Source organism: Sparus aurata, chromosome 20, assembly GCF_900880675.1.
Source record: "Sparus aurata chromosome 20, fSpaAur1.1, whole genome shotgun sequence".
NCBI classification, from domain to species: Eukaryota; Metazoa; Chordata; class Actinopteri; order Spariformes; family Sparidae; genus Sparus; species Sparus aurata.
In genome coordinates this window covers 26,007,567-26,025,906 of record NC_044206.1, presented here as the reverse complement: position 1 = coordinate 26,025,906, position 18,340 = coordinate 26,007,567, and the positions used below count along the sequence as shown (strand labels likewise).

The following is an 18,340-nucleotide window of genomic DNA, read 5'->3' as shown; positions in this document are numbered from 1 at the left end:
AAATGATATAATAAGACTTTCATTAACAAGCAGATGAAATAATCTGTTTTGGATCTGTTCCTGGACAAAACCCCCTTTCTAACATAGATCAACTGCCTCGACCACCATGAAGCCGGTCCTGAAGAAGACAGTCTGCCTCATCATCGTGGCTGAATGATGTCCAGGTGTGTCCACAGAGGAGCATCAAGTAACACACCGTCCTACTCAAACCATCAACATGTAACCCCGTTTACAGGACACCACTAAATATTATGTAATAAAAGCTGGCAGCAAGTACTTTCATACGTTTGATTGGCAAAAATATACAAATTACCCAGAAAATTAAAAAACAAATAAATTAATAAAGACACAACTGTTGTGTTGGAATAAAGACGGGATGCTCTGAGATCAGCGTTACACTTTCTTTACTGAACAACTACTAAGTGACCCTGAAGCTCTATAAGCCGCTCCGTGGCAACCTCTCCGCATTTATCAACAAAACGCACATAACGAGGGTTACAAGGATACAAAGTTTGTTGCAGCATCACTGTTATTATATGAATGAACATTTCTTATTTGTGACTGTTTTATTGTTTTGACAATGATAAAACACATACTGAGGTTCAGTAAAAGTCTGTCAGAAGTGAGAGAAGGCAGCACACTAAGTTACTGATCTCTTTATTTCTTTAAAGAACAACATTATCACCTGACTACAGGTCTCAGTCCTGAAGGCAGTTACATGAATAATAATACGTCATGGTGTGTCATGGGAGGAGTCAGTGGAAGAGAGAGAGATCTGACAGTATATAAGTTTCCTCCCAGAATCAGAATTCATCAGACAAGCAGCTCCAGTTGGAAGTCAAGAAGACTCACACACGACTCAGCTGATCTGCACAACTTCACCAGGTGAGGACAAACTGGGCTGATGGGTGACAGAAACAGATCTGTGTTTAGACTGAACTCCAGTCTGAGTTACAGAGTGGAACATTCATGTAACTTCTCTTTACATACACTGCATGTGTATTGCGGCAGTTGCTATGGCGCCGTACTAGACAGCTGGAGAGACTCCACCAGCAGAAGGCTGCAGGCCCTGACGGTATCAGCCCCAGGATCCTGAAGACATGTGCCAGCCAGCTGTCTCCTGTCCTACAACACCTCTACAACCTGAGCCTTGGTCAGGAGAGAATACCGGTGCTTTGGAAGACTTCCTGCCTGGTTCCTGTTCCAAAGAAGTCGACACCATCAGACCTCAATGACTATCGACCAGTGGCCCTCACATCTTACGTCATGAAGGTGCTGGAGAGACTGGTTTTGGCCAACCTGAGGCCGCAGGTGAGAGCCCTGCTAGACCCTCTGCAATTTGCTTACCAGCCCCACTTGGGAGTTGATGACGCTGTCATCTACCTGCTGCAACGAGCCCATTCGCACCTGGATGGTGGAGGAGGCACTGTGAGAATCACATTCTTTGATTTCTCTAGTGCTTTTAACACCATTCAGCCACTGCTACTGGGGGAGAAGCTGCGGGTGATGGGTGTAGACGACACAATGATCTCCTGGATTACTGACTACCTGACAGGCAGGCCACAGTTTGTCCGTATGGTCAGTGTTCTGTCTGATGCGGTGGTTAGTGATACAGGAGCTCCACAGGGGACTGTACTGTCTCCTTTCCTGTTCACCTTATAAACCACTGACACCGGGTTGTGTCACCTGCAAAAGTATTCTGACGACTCGGCTGTTGTTGGGTGTATAAGTGAGGGACAGGAGGAGGAGTACAGAGCACTGGTAGACAACTTTGTGGAGTGGACTGGACAGAATCATCTGTGGCTGAACATCAGCAAGACCAGAGAGATGGTGATAGATTTCAGGAAGAAGAGGAAGACGGCTTTCCAACCTCTGTGCATTCTGGGAAAGGATGTGGAGGCAGTGGAGGATTATAAGTACCTTGGTGTTACCATCAACCACAGACTGGACTGGAGATCTAACACTGAAGCTGTTTACAAGAAGGGGATGAGCACACTTTACTTCCTGAGGAAGCTGAGATCCTTCAACGTGTGCAGCAAGATGTTGGAGATCTTTTATCAGTCTGTTGTGGCCAGTGTACTTTTCTTTGCTGTGGTTTGTTGGGGAAGCAGCATTGGAGCCAGCGACACCAACAGACTCTACAAACTGATCAGGAAGGCTGGCTCTGTGATTGGCTGCAAACAGGACACTCTGGAGGCTGTGGTGGAGAGGAGGACACTGAAAAAACTGTTATCCATCATGGATAATCCTCTCCACCCTCTCCAACTCACACTGGTCAGACAGCAGAGCACCTTCTCCGGAAGACTGCTTCAGCTTCGCTGTCGTAGCAATAGATACAGGAAGTCTTTCCTGCCACAATCCATCACTTTATACAACAACTCTCTCACCTCTGCCTGACAGAGAACTCTGGTCTCTCTACTGTTTTGTTGTATATATTATTATTGTTTATAGCACACTGTGCTCTGTATATATACACTAAGTATATATTGGATTCTATTTATGATATGTATGAAATGTTTATTTGCGGACCCACTACTGCTGTAACAAAATAATTTCCCATTCTGGGATCATTAAAGTAATTCTATCTATCTATCTATCTATCTATGTGTCACTAACAAATGGGCTGCAGATGTCTGGGGTGCACCCAGGGATCCAGATCAGAGCTTTGCTGGGGTCTCTAAAAGTAACTCTAACCCTTACAAACGTGAGGATAATAGTGGAACAGGTGTGTTTTGTGACAGAGAGAGAAGAGAGTATATACCTATATCAGTGGAGCAAAAGGATACAACATTTTATTACACAAATAAAGAAATATATTAATGTAAAATGTGTGCTGAATGAACATGTAAGCCAAAATAGATAAGAATGTGTTGCAGACAGTGTTTCACAAAGTTTAAAAGTTCAAATTGAGCATTTTTTAAGGGAGTCTGGTGACTTTCTCCACGTTCTTTTCCCCCCAAAGAAGTGGCCTGCTAGTTAATGTTTAGTGAATTTGTAATATTTTGCAGTATTTTGCAGAAACAGTGTGTTCAAAGAGCAGCTGGGAGGCAGCAGGGCCATACGCAGGATTTTAGAAATACAGAGGTCCAAAATTTCAAATTTGCTATGTAGTAGAGGGTACTAGAAATTTTGGGGCCCCCTCCATGCTAGGGGGTCAGGGGCCCCTCGGGGGAAAAAATGACCCCTTAAATGATGACTTCTGGTGAATTTTGTAAAATCTAATCTATAAATTGAGATAAATATATTTCAAACACTGTAGCATATTACAACACAGCCTATTTAGTCCGGTGGCATAGTGAAAATACTGTTACAGAGGTGATAAAAGCACCACATTTTGCATGGTGTTTCCTTAGGGTCTATAGTCTAATTTTGGCCTAGGAGCCCTCAGAAAAAAAACTTCATATTAGCAGTATATCATTATCAATGAGATATGCTTAAAACACAGTAATTTTCAAGTTCCTGCACAAGATAAAGTGTTCAAATGAATCCCAAAGTTAACATTTTATAGTTTTATTTATGTGTATGAACTTTTACATAACTAAAGCTTCAATACATGACAAGTATTGAAAAAGTATAATCTATATTGGCCCTGTAATTGATAATTATAAGTCGTTAAAGGTGCATTTGCAAAGAGGTGAGCAGTCTTGCCAGCCCATAGAGCCCCATTGTGAACCCGGAAATGTTGAGTACACCAAAGTTTTATGTTAGAAATGTACAGTGTGGGTCCCCAGCATTAAGAAACTGCTGGTTGCTAACTTGCGTATGTTGGGCAATTTGCATAATTAGCATTATTAGCATTAATTAGCAGTGATCGCCTATATGGGCAATATTTCAGCAACTGCTTGGCCAATTTGGTCAATATTGGAGTTGTTTGGGGGGTTATTAAGGATGCTGAATGCATTTATGACATTTTCAAAATTCAAAATGACAGTTTAAACCAAAGTGGCCATCTTTCAACTCCTGGTGGGCCGATTTTTATTAATTTTGAGTCAATTTTGAGGTTATTTATATGCTTAATACATTTGACCTGCATTTCAGAATCAATAGAGCACAATGTCACTGGTGTGAATGTTGAGACGTAATATTTCTTCAAATTGCTTCAGTTCTGCTTGCGTTTTTTGGCTGCCCAATTTTATGTGATTGTCACTGTGGTAACTGCATCGGGCAGAATACTGGCTGGGTGGAAAGATGGACAAAACAGAGCTTTTTATATTTGGATCATATCATCTCAATGCAAGTAAGTTGATCAAAAAGAAGCAGATAACAGTGATTACAATGTGTATGTAGTGCATATTGAATTAATGTTTTTTATATATATAGCCTAATATCTCAATAGCCTACTTCTAAACCGTCTCTAAAATATGTTAGGAGTTCGTTTGAGTAAAATCCAAAGACTTAATCCAGAGTAATTAATACATCAACAGTTAAAGTCCGTGAAAGGGACAACAGTGAAAGCAAATTCAGCCATTTTCTTCTAAGCACATTAAAAAGGTCATAAATGTATTTCATTAAAACATGTAAAAGCCATTCAACCATTTAGAATTTAATTTTGGAGCTAGGCTCACAAACTGTGTTTCACGATTTCTGTGTTCAGGATTTAATGGGCGGGTCAGAAATCATGGCCGCGTTACGTAACGTGGCCATGATTTGCATAAGCCCGGCCCTGCTGCGGAAGCCATATAAATACATTCAGTGCATTAGTTTCTGAGGTTTTTCCGCTCGCTCTCGAGTCTTGGATAGCATCTCTTAGAATAGTTTGCAGCTAGCTAACCAGTCAACCAGTCAGCTAAACAGTCATGCCTCCTCCACATCGCTCGTGCATCTTTCCTGGATGCCACAGTATGCAGGGCGCCGTTAGCTTATCTAAGGTTCCTAAGGACGACAACGTCAGGAAACGGTGGATCGATTCTGTCAAAAGGAGCTACTCTGGAGTTAAAAATCACCACCAACACCCGTCTCTGCAGTGTCCACTTTACCCCCGATGGTTACAGCAACTGTCACCAGGTAAAGTCTGGATATCTGAAGAGTCTGTTGACGCTGGTCAGTGGGGCCGAACCGATCCTCTCTGTCCCCGGCTTGCATCCTCCCGTCCGGCCGACAGCGTACGCTCTCATCTCCGCCACCGGCATTATGTGCCTGCAGGCCTGCGACTGTCCCGCCGACAACAGGTGCTCTCATCCCCGCCACTGGCCAGACTACCCGGGGCCAACCCTTGATCAAGCATTTGTGTGTGTGTGTGTGTGTTTTTCTTAATAACTCAAAGTCATTGGATGAGATGTATGACGATGCTGAAGCTTTGGAAAAGACAATGAAGCCCAACAGAAACAAAGAAAAGGACGATGGGAGTTGGACGCAGAGGACCGAGCTAAAAAAGTGCTATGGGAAAACTCTCACCCACTCACCACAGAGACTACTACCCTCTACCATATCATGTGAATGTGCAAGATGCACTGAAGATCAGGCAAGACATGAGCACATTGTTCTCTTCATCGCTTATTGGGGGATTTCATGCACCCATCTCAAATAAGTTGGTGACAATGAAACTCAAGTCAAAAGGAGTGAAAGTCAATGGGTAGATCATATGTGACCTTGAGGTGTTGTTTGCTTTCGGCTGCTGGTGGTGGGGAGCAAGAGAAGAATGGAGCTCTCTACCCTCTTTAACTGCAAGCTCGGCCCTGGATCCATCATCAATGAGTCCTGGATGCCTCAGAAAGGGTAACAAGTCTGTGATTGTTCAGCGTCTTGAAATCCTTGTTCCCAATCCCCACCCACCAGACGTTGTACTCGTCGATGCATCACAGCTAATCTATCGCGTGGTGTGGCCATTGTAAGGCACTGTGGCTGACTTCGCAGCCAGAATGGGGCGCTGGCTTGATCACTACATCACCCAAACATTTCTTATCTTAGACCGGTACGAGCAAGTCTCTGCCAAAGACCACGAGAGGCAGAGAAGAGCTGGGGAGAGCACAATAGAGTACAACTCTCACTGAAAACCCCCCTACCTAGCTGCGATAAAGTGATGAAGGACAAGACAAACGAGTGGAGACTAGGCGAGCTCCTTTGCACACATACATAGGAGATCACATCGAGATGGTCAGCAGAGCAGACAGTATTGTCACTCATGATGAAGCAGCCAGGCGTGGTGCTAAAACTGTCCACATTCTCAGCGACGACACTGATGTGTTTGTGCTCATGGTCTGTTGGTGCTGGAGGGTGGGTATCACATGTCACCTGCAGATGGAGAGGTGGCTATGCATGCTCCCTCGGCAAGAAGAGCAAGACGACAAAAATGTAGTCGAAGAAGAAGATGAAGACAGAGCAGATGATGAGGTTAATGATAAATATATGGTTATATAGTGCAGAGTAGCAGAAGTACAAGGTGCTATTGCTTGATGAAAGTTTTCTAGTTTTCTGCTGTGATAATTTTGGGTATACGTCTGTTTTAAAATCTGTTCCAGGACTCTTGTGTTCTACCTGTAACTTGTATTATACTCCTTTATATTATCTATTATTATTTAGCCATTGTCATATTTTTGATATTGTACTTGCCTTTGTTACCTCCAATGTTATCTCAGAGTGTAATGTTATGTGAATAAAAATTTACATATTCTGCATCATTTGGATAATTGTCTTCATAAATATCCTGCAATTTATTTTTACAGATTCAGTGTCCTCTAAAACATCTAAAATTGACCCAAAATTAATCAAAACCGGGAGTTGAAATATGGTTTAAACTGCCATTTTGAATTTTGAAAATGTCAGATATTCCTGTCGGCATCAAATGTTGATACTTCATGGAGAGCACCTTGATCTATGCCACCCTCACAGAAGAAGCACTTGTGAATATCCAGTCGTTGCATTTCATCATTTCATCGGCTTTCCCCCTCCAGATTCAACAGCAGTACGTCTAGCTATGTACTGTCACACACAAATAGGATTTAATGTGATGTGATGCAGAACTAATGGTCAAACTATGAACTCAGTAGATGGCTATATGAATGACCTAAAGTTGAATTGAAAAATAAAAGAGAAAACCAAGATCTCTTAACATTTAAGCAATTTTTGCTGCCTTTTTTTTTATATAATTCCGCCTATATTATACAGGGCTTTTGAGGTTTTTTGGGGTCTAAGATGTCTTGGTACTCTATTTTACACTTATAATTTGGAAGGTCTACTGGCCTGAGCACAAATTAACAAAAGGAAGCTTATTCAGTGGTCTTAAAAGGCCATTACCGTGAAAGTTTTACTCTAGAGGAAAAAAACAAAAAAACGTTTTTCTTGGATATTGTTTTGTAAGTGATTTGACACTAAATATCAAAATTTCAGCTGGGCTCCTAGGCTGAAATCATTCAGGAGATCCTTAAGAAGCTTCATGTAAAATTTGGTGCTTTTATCACCTCGGTAACAGTATTATGTAATTTGTGTAATTACCCCACTGGACTAATTCGGCCTAAAGACAACTTACACAGGTTATTATGTTCAATTCATTTATAGAATAGCAAAGTAGTCTATATAGGCCAGACTGAACCATATAGTGGTGAAATATAAAGGCCATCATGATAATTTGGCAATGGACCAAAAGTTCAGCTTTGCCAGACATAGTTTTTCCATTTTCACCATGACAACGCGTTTTTACACCACTCAGTGTAACAGTCAGTAAATGTGCATTTGTTTGTGTAACTTTATGACCATACCTGTTTAACTTATGCTGTACAGACACTGGTCTTCTTCAAACTGAATTAATAAATACGTCTCTGCCTCTATGGCAAACACGCTGACCTGATGTCAGCTGGACTGACTGATTAAAATACATTTACGAAAACATTTTCAAACCAGCGCTGTCAGCATTTTTTCTTAGATTTAATATTTATTTCACATCATACATGCATACAAAACACATTCGGCCCACCACCCTTTACTGGTGAGTGGATTTTAAGACGCTTTGTCTGAGTCTGACGTTACACCAGCCATGGTTCTGGAGTAATTACAGACATTTGAACTGTCACCAAGTGAGGAACAATCTTAATGTAGTGCATTCAGTGGAGAACAGTGCCTATCAGAACTGGGCCTTCAGCTATCAATCACAACTCGCTAGTTAAGCTAGGTCTCGCATGACTGAGCATTGAGCAAGTGGGCCTTCTGACCATCCAATCAAAGGACGTGAAAATGCTGGCGTCACTGGACACCTGCTAGATGGCCTCGATGTTGCCAACTCGAAATCTGATTGGTTAAAGCAACAGTTTCATTGCCACTTACTTTAAGCTACAGACGCCAGCACTATCAATTCTGAAGGCGTCAAGGCAGATTTATTTGACCCTGGCAACACATGATGGCTGAAATATGATTGGATAAAAGCTCTAACATAAACAGACACTAGTGGAAGCAGCGCAACCAAGAGAAAGGCTATGAAATGAAAAGAATAGACTATTGGAAATAATTTAAAACATATTCAAGGAAGAATATGTATCAAAACATAAGTCAGTGATTCTGATAGTGTTTAGGCCAGCAAAGAAGGCCTTGCTGGCCCACTGCCTGCAACAACGTGTCAAGTAGATCAAGTAGTTGCACTTGGAGTCAAACAGAGTTGTTGATGGGACAGATGATTGTTGTATGGCGGGGCAGAGGGTCCAGCAGCCGAGGATCACATCCCCGTCCCTCAGAAAAGACGAGTGTTTACATGCTGCAGGTCCGACTCATGTGAGAAGACGCTCTGATTGGTTTAGTTTATGTTTCGCCCAAAACACATCCATGACTAATTCAGAGACTGAACACAACCTCTTTGTGTCCAGACTATCTGCTGTTTGATGAGCAAAATGGACTTGGACACGCCCTAAACGCACCACCACCATGTGCTATAGACCATTTAAATAGGCCCTTTGACTTGTTGTCACTTTCTGCTGCCTCAAGATAGCAATCTGCCATCAGTGCACCTGATCACACCTCACTTAAAGTCCAACACGTCACAAGTACACTTGCTTTTTTAAAACAACATGGGCATTGGGTGTGAAAATGACAACTGAGTCAGGCTGAAACTAGCTGTGAGACTTGCTTTGCACCAAGTGTAAGGTGGAGCCCTATAACAGTGATTATTGTTGGAATATAGAGCTATTTAACTCTGATTTTAATAAAAACCCTATCACAGCAGCTCTAAGTGTAACTGAAGTCCTGAAGGTTGTGGTGTCTCTTGAACAGATTGAAGAAAATGTCCTCAGAAGTCATGAACATCGCTGCCCTGGGTCGACCTTTCACCCTAGGAATGCTCTATGATGCTCGCAGAGATGAACTGATCCCAGGTAAGTCTTGACATTGACATATAAACTAATATTATATCCAAAACAGTTCTGTATACAGTATATCTATAAATAGGTTCAGGAAATGTCCAAGCTGTTCTGGTCTGGTCTTCTCATTCATGTTTGTTTGGACCCCAACAAATGTCATATCATCCTGATTTTAAAAGTTTGTTCAGTGAAAATTAGAACTCTGACCCAAAAACCATTATTTAGTCCAGCAGATTAAGTCCAAATTCCAGGACAATCGTTCACTTTGTGATACAAGCACCAAATTTGGCATGAATAATGCCTAGACCCTACTTTTTGAGAAAAGCCTGTTAGCCACCTGAAAATCCAACATGGTGGCCATTTTTCAAGATGGCGGGCACAAAAAATGTACCAAAACCCCTCTTTTATTGTAGAATGGTAATGGCTGGGCATATTTAAAAGATCTAGACATCGAATTGTATGTATTTTGAGTAGACAAATCCAATGATGCAAATAAAAAAACTGTTTCAGGGCTAGTTTTCAAGATGGTGGCCATTTTTCGACCCAAATTCACAGTTTTCTGTAAAAGTTTATCACACATGAAGTTTCAATTATGCAAAATCTTTTGATCCACATCAAAATGTTTTCATCAATCTCAAAATGTTGAAAAATTTCTGACTGATCAGTCGGCTCCTGTCTCCCTGAGGCGGTCAAAAAAGTTTCTCTAACACACCTGAACAACCACCGACCTGACCATACATTCTGCGTTTACATTAATTAATAATAAGTCTCCATACAGACAGCGCTTATCCATCTTATTCCTAGCTAGCTCCCGCTAGTGGAAAATATAGCTCTGACTAGTCAAATTTGGGACACTTGGTTAAATGTTGAATAGCTCGATAATGCAGCCCATGTAGTGAGCTGAAAAGGAAGTGCAATACATTTGTCACATACCAGAAATGATGTTTGTTAGCTTGGATCAACTCAAAGATCAGGCTGTAATATATCTGACGGTAGTTCGCTAGCTGCTAGCCATTACATTGCACGTAATTGATTAGTTAGCATGGTTACTAGTGGAGTTATTCCATTACAATCAATGGCGTTATTTCTACTGATATGCATCCCAGAACACCACAATACACCTCAGACAAAAAATCAGAAATGGCCAGTGTAACTGCCAATTAAGTTTATTGTGCTGACGGCGTGATGTCAAAGCACAACCAGGGCACACTGGTGGCATTATTGCTGTGAGACTCAGCACAAGGTTCAGTGTCAGCTAATTAGAGTACTAACTGTAGTTATAGCAAGTATAGCTTAGTGTCCCAAATGCTATCTAATTAGCCCGTTGTATACACCAACTAGTAGTTTAGTTAGTTGTAATATAGTTAGCCGCACCTGAATTGACAGGATGTGCCAGCGCGGGAAAGCTGAGCCAAGGGTAATGGGGCTTTAATTACCTGGATGGTTTACAGATCACACTAGATGAATGATCGGGCTAGGTGTAGGGCACTTTGATGTTTGAACCTTGTTGTGTCCCATATATGAATGTGCTTTTGTATTTCATATGGTTAGGTGGTAAAAGGATAGCGCCTCGGCCTCAACTATTACACATAATGACTGCTTCTAAGCCACTGAGTTCTGCATCTCAAACTGACTGGAGAAAGTGTTGTCTTTGTCAGACAGATTTAAAGGAAGAGTTGAAATCTCCTCCAACTCATTATCCATGTAGTCCTGAGAGCAATGGTTATTCCAATGATTGCCACAAACATACCACTCTTTCAAGCAATCATCCAGTTGCCAGTCAGGTTAGACATGTCCTGTTGGGTGATGGAGGGGGCATAGAGGAAACACTGAGAAGGAACAGTGCAAATTATCACCAAAGCTGTCCTTCTGTCAAACCGCACTATTCTACTGAAATAAAAAAAATCTATACAAAAAAAAAAAAAAAAACAAAATGAAAAAAGAAAAACGAAAAACATGCACTTACCAAAAACAGTGAGAAAACAATTAACTAAACTAACGAACATTTGTACAAAAAGGCGTTATTTTTGCCATCTATCTTCACAATTTAACACATTTTTGGACTTTTTATCGAAGAGTTGAAAAGCTCAGATCCTTTCACCTATATTTAAATATCAAGATCAAAATGTGATTATCCAATCTCATTCCAGGTCAAATACCAAGTCTATTGGCTTTCAATAGGGGCCATATTGGAAACTGGTGGCCATATTGGATTTTTTGCGTGCTAACGGGCTTTTTGGAAAAAGTGGTTCCCAAAGAATATTTGTGCCAAGTTTGATGCCTGTATCACAAAGTGAACGATTATCTCACTAATCTGCCGGACTGATTCTCTCTGACCTCTCTAATCATGTCACAATTGAAATATGATTCTTTGACCACATCATGCAGCCGATCCAAGATCCAAGTCCACAGTGATTCCTGCTTTATGAGACACCTGATGTTTTCTTATTTCTTTAGGTTTGACATTGTGGGATAAAAACAGTCTAAAAGAGAAGACAGTTAAAACGTCTCAACAAACCAGTCACTTTGAAGTCTCTGCATCTGACTCCATTGAATCCAAGTCCTCTCTGATGGATATTGAAGCTTCTCTGAAGGCCAGTTTCATGAGTGGACTGATTGAGGTTGGAGGATCTGCCAAGTATCTGAAAGATACGAAGAAGTTTAAGAATCAGAGCAGAGTGACGTGTCGCTACAACGCTACCACACACTTCGATCAGTTGTCAGTGATTCAAAGTGAAACCATGAGCACCCAACAGATAGAGGTCATCAAGAAGGGCACAGCAACACATGTAGTCACAGGAATCCTTTATGGGGCAAATGCTTTCTTTGTGTTTGACAGTGAGAAGGTAGAAGCCAACAGTGTTCAGGACATCCAGGGCCACATGGAGGCTGTGATCAAGAAGATCCCCTCATTTAATATTGAGGGTAAAGTTGACATCAAGCTGACTGAGAAAGAAAAAGAACTGACCAACACATTCTCCTGCAAATTCTACGGGGACTTCATTCTTGACAGAAACCCTACATCATTTGAAGATGCAGTGAAGACCTATGTAGAACTTCCAAAGCTGCTGGGAGAAAATGGAGAGAAGGCTGTTCCTCTGAAGATCTGGATGCTGCCTCTGAAGGATTTAGAGTCCAATGCAGCTGAGCTGAAGAGAGAGATCAGCGCTGGATTAGTGTGGAAGTTGCATGATGCTCTCGAAGATTTAAGAGAAATACAAATGAGATGCAACGATTCTCTGCACGACACAGTGGCAAAGAATTTTCCACAGATCCAAGAAGAGTTAAACAAGTTCCAAAACTGTTGTAATCGTTACGTATCTGACCTCCAGACGACCATGGCGAAGAAACTTCCCTCCATCCGTGAAGGTAAAGAAGACGAGAGCTCAGTAAAGAAACTCCTTGATGACATAAACAAGTCACCATTCAGTCATGAAAAACTAGACGAGTGGCTGGATCATAAAGAGAGAGAAATCAACGTCATCAGGTCCTGTGTGGAAATGATGGAGGGAACAAAGATTGTCCATAATCAGTCAGAGCTGGACAGAGAGGTTCTTGCTGCAGGTGTTGATGAAGCTCTGTGCTTCGTCTTCACCTCCCTGCAGAGTGCTGACCCCGGCCTGGATGAGATGGAGAAATACCTGGATTTAGTTAAAGAAAGTACCAATGAAGACCCATGGTACTACTCAGATGAAGTTTTAACCAAAATGAGAGAAAAAGCCAAATATTTCCAAGTTATTGCCAAATCCTTGAGGAGCGACAGCAGATTCCGTTTCCTGGTAGCGGCCTTCACAAATGAGAAATACACCGGAGCAACCATCTACCACTACAGGAACGGCATTCTGCGCACTGAGGATTTCTCAAAGCCGGACATCCCTGATGTGGAGACTGTCACAGACAGAAGAGATTTACTCTGGTGTAAGTATTTTATTTTCACTGTAAGACAAATAACAAATGAGTCTCCTTCAGAAACCTGACTGCTCATTCCTTTTATTACTCTCACACTTCATTTTAAGCTTTCTTACAAAAGTCCTGCAGATTTTCTGGGAGCTGACACTGAAACTGATTTATAGAGAGACTTAAGTGAAATGAGCGACAGTACTATGGATGCACAGTGGTTAAGTAGTACTCAGGTCCTTTAAGTAAAAGTACCACAACAGAAAATTACTTCATACAAGTTAGTCCTGCATTCAAAAAACAACTGTAGTAAAGTTATACAGCTGTTATCAGCAAAATATCTTCAAAGTATCTGAAGCAGATATTTTCATATCTGTAAGAACACAGCTGGACGGAGGCTGAGATCTGAGAGTTTAATGAGCAGCGACTAGAGTTGTCACAATACCAAAATGAGTAACCACGGTACTATACCAGACAAAGTATCACGGTTCCGGGTATTATTGCGATACTGCAGCCTTTTTTTATTATGAACTGCAGTGTATTTGTACAAGTTAAATACTTATAATGTTGTTTGGTGCATGATAAACATAATACTGGTGAAGCAGGAATTAGACTGAAACAAATATTTTTATGAACATTAAAAAGTTAAAATTTAAAACCAAAAAAGGTATGGTCTTGGCCATGGGTTGGATGTGTCAGGCGGGGGGGATAAAGGGAAGACTATGGAAAGGGGAAGGTGGACCCAAATGCAGTTACACGAGAGGCAAGGATATGGGGAAACAAAAAGCGAGCTTTATTTTAAAGCTGAAGACAAAACAGACAAAAACGGGGGCAAGAGGCAAAGTAGCAACTAAAAACAGCAATACAAAGTTGCAACTAAAAGGCAGGACAAAGTACAAAGAAAAAAATCAAAGTTCAACTCAAACATCAGAAAACCAGAAATCAAAATCCAAGGAACACATACCGTGGGGAACAAGGAACAGACAGGAGCAGGCACATGGACGGGAGCATGGACGAGACAGAGGCTGACAAGAACAATGACCAGACAAGGAGTGAAGGGAACACAGAGACTAAATACACAGACACTGATGACAAGACGAGGAACAGGTCAGGTGGACCAACAGGTGAGGTAACGAAGGGGAGGAGCACATGGGAACAAAGCAATAGACAGAGGGAGCCAGAGGGAACATAGGAAAATACACAGGAGAACTTAAAGGACACATGAAGGCATGGAAAAACAAAAGACACAAGATACAAGGACATGGAAAACAAATACAAGAAACCACAAGACAAAACCAGACACAAGAACACAACGAACAAGAATCTACAGTCATGACAGTACCCCCCCCCCCCCAAGGGACAGCTCCAAGATGTCCCTCAAAACATAAGTCCAAGTGAGGCTGGGAGGGTGGAGGGGGTCTGGAGGAGGGCCAGAGTCAAAGTGAAGTCGGGAGGGTGGAGGGGGTTCAGGAGGAGGGCCAAGGTCCAAACAAACAGGAGGGTTGAGGCGAGGACTGGAACCCACTAGAGGCCGGGGACGTGGACGTAGGCATTCTGTAGGCTGGCGACAAAGACGTCCTGGAGGCCGGCGATGAAGATGAAGACGAAGGCGTTCTGGAGGCCGGCGACGAAGATGAAAGGCGTTCTGGAGGCCGGCGACGAAGATGAAAGGCGCTCTGGAGGCCGGCGACGAAGAAGGCGTAGGTGCTCTGGAGACCGGCGGCAAAGGCGCGGGCTGGGACCCACTGGAGGCCGGCGGCGAAGACGAAGACGCTCTTGGGGCCGGACCACTGGCTGGGAATACCTCTTGTGTCTTGGCCGGACCACCGACAGAGGTTTGCCGGGAGCTGGTGGCCTGGGAGCTGATGAACGGTCGCTGGCAGCAGACGACCTCAGCTGGGCCTCCAACCGAGGAGCTGGCACTGGACTTGGCACGGGACTTGGTACTGGCCTCGGCTGGTCCTCCGACCGAGGAGCAGGGTCAGGCCTCGGCCGGGCCTCCGACCCAGGTGCTGGGACAGGACTTGGCGTGGGCCTCGGCCGGTCCTCCGACCGAGGTGCAGGAACAGGACTTGGCGTGGGCCTCGGCCGGTCCTCCGACCCAGGTGCAGGAACGGGCCTCGGCCGGGCCTCCGACCGAGGAGCAGGAACAGGCGCCATCAGGTCCGCCGACTGAAGGCCACTGGCAGGAACAGGCGCCATCAGGGCCGCCGACTGAGGGCCACTGGCAGGTGTCGACCGGGCCGCCGACTGAGGGCCACTGGCAGGTGTGGGTGTCAGCCACACCTTTAGCGGTGCAAACCCGGCAAACGCTGGCTGGGCAGTTGACAATGGAGTTGGGGCTCCATTGCCAGACTTCAAGGAGCCAGGACGCTGCCGGGAACATCGCTTTCGTGGTGGAGGCATTTTGTAGGCCAGGCGGGTTCCACAAAAAGGGGAGATTTCAGCTGAGGCTGGAGCTGGGGCATGGGCTGAGGCAGGTAGCTTGGCTGTGGCTGTGACTGGGATGGATTTCAGCTGGTAGCTTGGCTGTGGCTTGAAAAAAAAGGTTGCTAGCAGCAATTTGACAGGCCCTGCTAGCTGGATTTGTCATGAAGTCCTGGTACCAGCGAATAATTTCCAGCCCATTAACTGCTGGGTCCATTTTAGGTCTGGTCATTCTGTCAGGCGGGGGGATAAAGGGAAGACTATGGAAAGGGGAAGGTGGACCCAAATGCAGTTACACGAGAGGCAAGGATATGGGGAAACAAAAAGCGAGCTTTATTTTAAAGCTGAAGACAAAACAGACAAAACGGAGGCAAGAGGCAAAGTAGCAACTAAAAACAGCAATACAAAGTTGCAACTAAAAGGCAGGACAAAGTACAAAGAAAAAATCAAAGTTCAACTCAAACGTCAGAAAACCAGAAATCAAAATCCAAAGAACACATACCGTGGGGAACAAGGAACAGACAGGAGCAGGCACATGGACGGGAGCATGGACGAGACAGAGGCTGACAAGAACAATGACCAGACAAGGAGTGAAGGGAACACAGAGACTAAATACACAGACACTGATGACAAGACGAGGAACAGGTGAGGTGGACCAACAGGTGAGGTAACGAAGGGGAGGAGCACATGGGAACATGAAGGGAACAAAGCAATAGACAGAGGGAGCCAGAGGGAACATAGGAAAATACACAGGAGAACTTAAAGGACACATGAAGGCATGGAAAAACAAAAGACACAAGACAAGATACAAGGACATGGAAAACAAATACAAGAAACCACAAGACAAAACCAGACACAAGAACACAACGAACAAGAATCTACAGTCATGACGGGATGGCTCTCTCTGAAATAAGGAGTGGGAAGTACATAACATGAATTAGCCTAATGGTCCTAATGGTTTTAGTTCATAACTGGGTCAACAAGAGTACATGAACAAAAGCATATAAGCAATAAAAAAACAATTAAATGAAGTTAGAATTTATATGGTTGAAATCATATAATCCTTCAGTTTCCTTTGCACATTATTTACGTTTAACTAATATACATAATCAACTTAGGATAACAAATCCACTGTCTTTAAAAAAAATCTATTTGACAATAATGCTTCTTCTCCAACATATTAAACCAGACGACAAAATACAATAAACAGGAACTGATTCCCTGTGAAAACTATATTTTTATGCATTTTCTAGGTGCTTTATACTTTGACATCCTTTAACTCTTCATTCCTCAGCCTGTACACGGAGCATATAGCCTAATATTAGCCAATGACAAAATAAACAGGGTATACTAACCTGGTATTCGACATATAAATCTGGGTGACGACACTGTAGGTGTTTTATGAGGTTGGATGTGTTCTCTCCTTTGGCTCCTACAGCTTGGTGGCAGCGCCTGCACAGTGGACGGCCATCGTCTATTGCTTTACCGTCTGTGCCTTGTTTAAAGCTAAAATAGTTCCAAATGTGACTTTTAGAGTTTGTTTTTTGAGCATATTAGTGGTGCCACTGATGACAACGCAGCTGCAGACTCGCCGCTCGGGCCTGATGCTTCTGCCATGGTGAGTGTGTTGTCTCTTGTTTGTGATTGTAAGCCGTGCGCATGTCGGGGCGAGACAGAACTTTAGCTTGTTGTTTATTTTGAAGCGAATTTCTATCGAAGCGGAGCTGTCTTCATGGAGTTCGCTCTTGCTGGCAGAAACACACGAACAGCCAATCAGCTAACAGATGGGCGGACCCAGCGTGCGGAAACAGCCTATCATATCCCCGGACATCACCAGTAACAAGCAAACAGCCAATCATTCAGCAGCTGTGTAGTTCGGTTGCAGTAGTTGCAACTGTGTGTTCAGAATAATCAATAAATGTGTTTTCAGTATGAACTGTGATCATGATCACGTCTCGTTCTTTCCATCAGACGCCTGTGATCTCACTCTGGACCCAGACACAGCACACAACCATCTCATTCTGTCTGAGAGAAACAAGAAGGCGACAGATGTACTAGAACAACAGTCGTATCGTGACCTCCCACAGAGATTTGGTTATTATAATCAGGTTCTGTGCAGAGAGGAGCTGACTGGGCGCTGCTACTGGGAGGTGAAGTGGGAAAGTTTTAAGGTCAATGTTGTTATAGGTGTTAGCTACAGAGAGATGCCAAGGAAAGGAGACAGTGACCAGTCCAGGCTCGGAGGGAATAAACTGTCCTGGTCTTTAAGATACGTCCAGATCCCAGGTTCAGAAGCTCTCTCTGCAGAACATGATAATCAGAACCATGACTTACCTTTTCCTCCTGCCTTCCCCCGTCTGGGAGTGTATCTGGACTGGTCTGCTGGCACTCTGTCTTACTATAAGGTCTCATCTGACATTCTGAGTCACATCTACACCTTCCACACCAAGTTCACTGAGCCTGTTTACCCAGGCTTCGGGATTTGGGATGGATCCAGCATGTCTCTGTGTCTGTAAACTTGCCAGCACATGATTCAGTTCAGATTCAGTTCAGTTCACTGAAATCACTGATGCGAATGTTTTGATTGTGAAGCGTCATCATGTCAGTCACATAACAATGTTAAATAATATAACACTTCTTTATGTTGGAGTTTCTTAAGTGCACATGTAATCATGTTTGAGTCTCTTTAGTGCACATGTAATCATGTTTGAGGGTCTTTAGTGCACATGTCATCATGT

General features: G+C 43.2%; 1 protein-coding gene across 1 annotated transcript; it reads left to right on the top strand.

The window, feature by feature from the left end:
* The first annotated feature begins 787 nt into the window (after positions 1-787).
* On the top strand, positions 788-18,267 carry LOC115570588 (neoverrucotoxin subunit beta-like). The gene is made up of 4 exons (XM_030399163.1): positions 788-885; positions 9,193-9,293; positions 11,736-13,196; positions 17,574-18,267. Exons 2-4 carry the CDS (start codon positions 9,203-9,205, stop codon positions 18,116-18,118), a joined length of 2,097 nt encoding a protein of 698 aa, XP_030255023.1. The 5' UTR covers positions 788-885; positions 9,193-9,202; the 3' UTR covers positions 18,119-18,267.
* Positions 18,268-18,340: the final 73 nt, after the last annotated feature.